This window comes from Lactuca virosa, chromosome 8 (genome assembly GCF_052849685.1).
Source record: "Lactuca virosa cultivar CGN04683 chromosome 8, Lactuca_virosa_CGN04683_v6, whole genome shotgun sequence".
Lineage (NCBI taxonomy): Eukaryota > Viridiplantae > Streptophyta > Magnoliopsida > Asterales > Asteraceae > Lactuca > Lactuca virosa.
Genome location: NC_136433.1, coordinates 194,832,944 through 194,839,965, shown reverse-complemented (window position 1 = coordinate 194,839,965; position 7,022 = coordinate 194,832,944). Strand labels below are relative to the sequence as shown.

The window sequence follows — 7,022 nt, the reverse complement described above, 5'->3', positions numbered from 1 at the left end:
ATGGAGAAATAAGCTCATAATTGATGCCAAGGCTCAAAACAAGTAAGAGGAGGCTAGTGTTTCTCAAGGAGTGATCTTAGGTAACGGAGGTTGGTCATAAGAGGGTTTTCTAGAAGTTAGAGCCCTTAAATAGGGCTCAAAACCGAAGAATTAGGGTTTTGATATGCTGCAATTACTCCTTACGTAACCTAAGTTACGCCATGCATAGCCCATTAGAAAGGCGATCCACACTAAACAAGCTACGCCCTGCGTATGGCAAAACCCCAAACTTCCAATTCAACTTTAAATAACCATAACTTATTTGTTTTAACTCTGCTTTCTACCTTTATTATATGCACGGAAAGGTATCGACGAGCTCCAAATTCTTATATAGTTACTTTTGACTAAACATATATCGAACTAAAATCCATACTTCATACAAGAAGCCCGAGATATCACCTTCCCATTTTACCCTTTGCTTCAAGGCAAAAATCGATGGCTTTAATCACTTAATCCAACATTGCCAAAATCCGTAAAGGGTCTAAACCCTATTCCTTTGAAGCCCACAACCATCACTTGATCAAATTCCGGCCCAACGTCTCGAAATTAGAACATCACTTAAACCAGGTGTTACAGATCCATTAGTTTAGTGTCGGTTTTACATCTTGTTCGTTTAATAAAAACTTCAATGATGAATGATGTGAATAAATAATTAGTTTTGGATAAGACAAGACATGATTTATTATGATCCAAGCTGGATAAATGGTTTGCTGGACATTCTCGACACCCTTCTTATCCTTGATTTCAATATCTAGTTCCTACAACAAAATGATCCATTGGTTTAGTTTTGGTTTCACATCTTGTTCGTTTAATAAAAACTTCAATGATGAATGATGCGGATAAACAATAGTTTTTGGATAACACAAACTATGATCTAAATTTGTTGAATACAATAACAATGGTAATGATTTCTTTCTCGGTTGTTTTGTGCTTCAATCATTGTCTTGCCTGCTAGGGGTGTTCAAAACCGGATATCTGAAAATTCGGATATCCGAAAATTCGGATAGTGAATTTTTGATATCCGTATCCGAAATTCGGATATCCGAATTTTCGGATACGGATTCAGATATTAAATCGGATATTCGAAAATCAAGGTTTGCGAAAATGAAAAGTTATGCAATTTATGTTTTGTGTTTACTTTGGCAAAAAAATTAACGCTACAATTAACTTGGTAATGAAACTAGTAAACATAAAACTAGAGAAACATAGTATTTTCATTTCAATTCAACTTCATTGTGCCTTTACGTTATGTGAGTGCTTTTATAAGTATACACTAGATAGTAGATATTAGTAAATACTTAAAAGTCTCAAAATTTTGATTTGCTTAAAACCCCAAACTAGTTGAGCCGTTTCTATTATAGGAAGCCAAAAAACTTGAGCCTTTTTACAAACTTCTTAAAGGGGGAGAGCGACAGGATGGCTTCAAGGAGAACGTCCCCGGGCCAAGTCAGTGGGGGGACCCTGTCGGGCTCCTTCCCCCCAAAAAAAAAGAAAATGTACGTGACTATATTTACTACCAGTTAATGCGGAAAAGAGATTCTTAACTGAACGTACGTTCAAATTTTTTAAAAATCTTTCGTTAAACAAAAATAAAATCAATATGATTCAAGAAGCTTTATATTGATTTCATATCGGTGGGGGTAAGGTAAATCAGAGGTGGTGTCAACCTTGGCTATATCTACCTCAATTGCCTCATTTAAAAATTTGTGCACATGTGTATATTTAAACCAGTTAGCCTAAAATTCAAGTAAACAAACTATTGTACACAAACCTCTCTTCATCATCATTGATTCATTTGAGTAATCCAAGCTTGAGATGGATTTAGGTTTTTCAAACAAGTGTTTTAGTCCTCAAATGTTTAAACTAGTAAAAGACCAATACTTTAAGATATGATAACCTTTATTTTCCACTGACAGTTTCTAGAAAAACATAATGCCTCGAACGTGTCTTTCAAAGATTTATATATTTTATTTGAAAAAAGCTATTTATGTTATATTTTACGTCAAAAAGCAGTCTCTTATTTTGGTCATCTTTCGTGGTTATTTCCTTAAAATGCTTTTACTGTACATACTACATGCAATTTAAATGGGATAAAACTGAATTAATGTAAATATATATTCTGTCATTAAAAGCGAAAAATCGTGTCACTCCATTTAACCATCTCCTCTCTCCTCCCCCGTTTTTCTCTCTCTTCCTCAACTCTCCTCCTCCGTCTCTCTCTCTAAAGTTGGCGCCACCTCCCATGAACGCTCTTCATTCTTCACTTGTTAGATCAGCGATGCCAAAGCTCCTTACACAATCGAAATTTATGGACATCTACTCACACTGATCTATACGTATACATCGGGAAACAAACAAGAGAACATGTGGCGATCATCGTTTCCGTTGCTGAAACAGGGCGTAGCGTCGGCGACGGCGAGTGGTAGGTGTAATCCGGCATCGTTTGGACCAACAATAACCGCTTTCGTTGAATCGAATAATGGAAGAATGTGTGGCTGTTTGTTCTCGACTTCGGTCGGCGGAGGCGGAGGCGACGGAGTGGGGAGTGGAGGTAATGGTGGTGATCGTGCATCAGTTGAGGAGGCGAATAAGCTGATGAAATTGGTGGATGTGGAGGCTTTGAAATCGAAGTTAGGGGCAGGAGGTAATGAGGTGGTTCGTTATTCGGAGCTTTTACAGGCGTGCGAGAGTATAGGCCTATCGAAATCTGCCGAGGAAGCGAAGGAGCTCGCGAAAGTTTATGATGACGCTGGTGTTATTTTCATCTTCAGAGATAAAGCATATCTTCATCCTCATAAGGTATGCATCTGATAATATTTTTGTCCGATTTCCCCAAATTTTTGATTGATTCGTCTGATTATTCAGTGAATTTGATCATCAGATCACATTTGTTGATTAATCGTCTTATTTCTCAAGTATTCGATTTGCCTTGCCTGTTATGAACACATTCATTCATCTCGATTGCTCTGAATAGTGTTTGGATAAGAACACAATCATAAAACTTTATCCATTGATTTGAATTGTTCCGGAAATCAAATTAATCCTGTAGATCTAATGATCTATCAAACTAATCATATAAAGTTGATAATCAGGTGATGGATATGGTTCGAAAGGCAGTTCCTCTTGCCCTGTTGCCTGAAAACGATCCGAGTAAGGAAGAACTAAAAACGCTACAAGCAAAACAAGAAGCAATCGATGTGTTGGCACACAAGCAAGTCCGGCGAATCCTCTGGGCTGGGCTAGGGGTCTCACTTGCACATATTTCGCTGTTTTTCCGTCTGACTTTTTGGGAATTCTCATGGGATGTTATGGAACCAATCACATTCTTCTGTGGATCTTCTGGTTTAATTATAGGTTACGCTTACTTTCTTGTCACTTCAAGAGACCCTACGTATCAAGATTTCATGAAGAGGCTGTTTTTGTCACGTCAAAGAAAGCTTATCAAGAAGCATAATTTTGATGTTCAAAGATTCATGGAGCTTCAGAATAAATGCAAATCGACATCTTTTAGCACAGCGTCGGGTTGCAGTGGTGGCGCCGGAAAATCGGGTTCTCTTATTTAGGCATTGACATTTGACAGAGACATAAACGGTATGTTCTATAATACCGATTCCTTTTTTTTTGGTAAGGGTAGGATGTAGGATACCAATGGATCGAATCCAATTTATAAGGAAATAGAACCATTGTCTTTTCATTTTTTTTGTTCTCATTGTCTATGTCATATTTTATGGAAATTGCTTTTGTTTTACATGCTTTTGGTTACAATTCGCACAAGTTGGAGATAGATATATCTATAAAATATAAAACTAAAAGTATCTTTGGCAAAATTAGTCCACAACAGAATGCTAAAGCCTGAACCTATAATTTTTATTTATGTAAAAGTTTTCGAAAAAAATAGTTGTAAAATTTTGAAAGATGTCAAATGATATAAAATCTAAAAGTTCAAAACTTTTGAAAACTAATTGAAGTAGATTTTGGATTAAGAAATTTTTGTTTAAAACAAAAGCTTTAACCTAAAAGCCTAAGAGAAACTAGAGAAAAAAAAAAGTATATATAGACGTATGTGATAAGATATTGATAAATACAATATAAAAGAAAAGTATAATGATTTAAAAGGGGAATATATTTTTCGGTTTGTACACATTTAGTCACTGGGTTGTTTATTGTCCACATTTTTCCATTGAACTTGTTGAACTATTCAAAAAACATCCTTATAACCTACTATAGAAGATTTAGCAGGTTTAGCCAGTTTCCAACATATTTGGCAGATCCAACGATACTCCGGTCATCTTCTCCGATTAGTCTCCGACCAACATTAGTTTTCCGGCGATTTCAAACTCACATTGAATTCCTTAATCAGATTTACAAATGATCAATGTTTTAAAAACCGGTTTTTTAGTTGAACCGGTATGGTGACCGGTTCACGGTTCAACCGGTTCGACCGCCGGGTGAACCGGTTTCTATAGTTTTCATGTTTTTTTTTCTATTTTCCTACATATACATACATATATAAAGTATGAATTTTATATTTACAAGTTCAAACATTAAAAATACACATAAAAATACGTTGTAGATGAATCCAAATACATTAAAATAACACATAACCGTAAGTTTTAGTGTTTTACATCAATCCATATACGTCAAAAAGAAAATAAAGTATAATACCGAAATGAAATATAGTTTTAGATGAATACAAACACATCAAAAAACTTTATAACATTTACCATATGTTTTTATTTAGAGAAAACTAATTAGATTTGAAAAAAATCACCAAAGTTTATTATATAAATGATTATATTTCATGTGTTTTTATTCGGTTTAACCGGTTCAACCGGGTTTTTCTAAAAACCGGTCGGTTCAATCCGGTTCAGAAATCAATGTAAAACCGGTGATAGTTGAACCGCTCTTTCTCCCGGTTCCCGGTCCAACCGGTTCGACCGGCCGGTTCAAACCGGTTTTTAAAACATTGCAAATGATGCTCTTGAAGATGACCTACATATTTCCCCAATCTTGAAAACTGTAAAATCCCAAAATCAAAAAAAAATATAAAGCTTAAAGAAGATGCATCAAACAAGAAACCCCAAAACAAACTCCTTATAAAATCGAATTTACCCTTTCATTTCAGGTACTCTACTCTTAAGACCACCATGATGCATCATATCCATCACGACAACCATATTAGACGCAACCAACATGTTCATCGATTCCTTCTGGAGGCTGAAACACATACAACCGAAGGTTTCTTCGAAGGAATTATATGGGTTTAGGAATCTAAGACCACCAAGTTTGGTGAGGGTTTCTTCCGAATTTACAGATCTAATGAAGGATTCAGATTTGCAGATCCGATGAAGATTTGTGTGTGAGTGTGTGGGTGTTCGATTTGCAAACTCAAGAACTCAAACCCAAAAATCAATTATTCATCTTCATCTTCTTTTGTTCAATCTCAAGAACACATATCATTATTTCTCTTTCTAAATATGATTTTTGAGTGTAGGGTGTTTAATCTTCAAGTTGAAGCACGATATGAAGATGATCAAAGTTCATGTTCTTCATCAACTTCGATTTTCCATTTATGTTCAAAAACACAACTTTTATTTCTAGGTTTGTCTTCATGTTCTTCATAAGATTTTCTTCATCTTTTTCTGTTCAAACTCAAGAACACATATTGTTATTTCTCCTTCTAAAAATGATTTCTGAGTGTAGGGTGTTTGATCTTCAAGCTGAAGCACGATATGAAGATCACCAAAGTTCACATTCTTGAGTTCATGTTCTTCATCAACTTTGATTTTCCATTTTTGTTCAAGAACACAACTTTGATGTATGGGTTTGTTTTCATGTTCTTCATCAAATTTTGGATTTATGTTCTTGATTTCATGTTTGTTGTAGATTTCTGGGTTGGAGATGAAGTATTGTGTGTGTGTTGCTGATCTAAAAATAAAAAATAAAATTATTTTAGATTTATGGCCGGAGACTCGTCGGAGATGACCGGAGTCTCGCCGGAGTTGACAAATATACTGGAAACCGGCTAAACCTCCGATAGCAAGTCATAATGATATATTTTGAACAGTTCAACAAGTTCAATGAGAAAATATGGACAAAAAAAACTCAATGATTAAATATGTGTAAATAAAAAAATATGTTATCTTTTTAAGTCATTAGTATTTAGTCTTAAAAGAAAACATAATAATTCATTATTATCTTTTTAAGTCATTAGTATTTAGTCTTAAAAGAAAACATAATATATCCCTATTCTAATAAATGAATAAGTTTATTTTCCTATTGACAAGTGTCATAATTGTACAAATCCTCATTAAATTATGAACAAATTACTGAAATCGTCCCTGTGGTTTGGGTAAAATTGCACGTTGGGACCTAACTTTTTTTCTGCACTCGGACAGTCCCTAACATATCATTTTGTTGTGTCTACAGTCCCTTGTAGAGATAAAAAGACTATATTACCCTTGACATTTTCTTTTTCAGTTTTTCTATATTTATAAATTATTTATTAATTAAAGAAAATAAATTATAAGTAATTTATAAATAAGTGGGTCCAACTTACCATTTTCCCCTTCCCCTCCACCTTCCCCTCCACCTTCCACCTCCACCATCTACCTCCGGCAACCTCCGGTAACCTTGGTTTATAAAATGAAAACCTATAACTATCCCCACTACTCTTTATAAAATCAAAACATTCAATCAATACTAAGCCAAACCACAAATCAAAATCAAATCCTACAAAAAATGATCAATGATCAATCAACTACAAATTTGGAACATCAACTGAGGGGAGGCAATGGAGGGGAGGAGGTCGTTTTCTTGTTGTGATTCCCATTGAGATTGATGTGATTCCGACCATCCAACCTCCAAACGACGACCATCTTCTTCTACCTTACACCACCGCTTCCTCACCATCCACAGTTGACTTGAGCTCCCACCACCCCACCCCAACTCACGAATAAATACCCAATAAAACCCTTTTCAAT

The 7,022-nt window shown here is 35.1% G+C and overlaps 1 protein-coding gene across 3 annotated transcripts; it reads left to right on the top strand.

Moving 5' to 3' along the window:
* The first annotated feature begins 2,154 nt into the window (after nt 1–2,154).
* LOC145134672 (calcium uniporter protein 2, mitochondrial-like) lies at nt 2,155–5,880 on the top strand. Of its 3 annotated transcripts, XR_013719262.1 has the most exons (5): nt 2,155–2,838; nt 3,132–3,630; nt 5,165–5,398; nt 5,534–5,640; nt 5,743–5,879. XR_013719262.1 is itself a non-coding variant. In XM_079069523.1 (2 exons), the coding sequence occupies exons 1-2, from the start codon at nt 2,404–2,406 to the stop codon at nt 3,600–3,602; spliced, it is 906 nt and encodes a 301-aa protein (XP_078925649.1). In that variant the 5' UTR covers nt 2,155–2,403; the 3' UTR covers nt 3,603–3,787. The 3 variants fall into 3 exon arrangements, 1 of the variants encoding a protein (XP_078925649.1); XR_013719261.1 differs by having other exon boundaries at nt 5,165–5,640; nt 5,743–5,880; XM_079069523.1 differs by lacking the exons at nt 5,165–5,398; nt 5,534–5,640; nt 5,743–5,879 and having other exon boundaries at nt 3,132–3,787.
* The last annotated feature ends 1,142 nt before the right edge of the window (nt 5,881–7,022 follow it).

Bases quoted from the DNA above. Each gene is read 5' to 3' on its own strand.
- LOC145134672 (XM_079069523.1), top strand. From the start codon at position 2,404: ATGTGGCGATCATCGTTTCCGTTGCTGAAACAGGGCGTAGCGTCGGCG. The intron at 2,839-3,131 runs GTATGCATCTGA...GTTGATAATCAG, and splicing joins CATATCTTCATCCTCATAAG to GTGATGGATATGGTTCGAAA.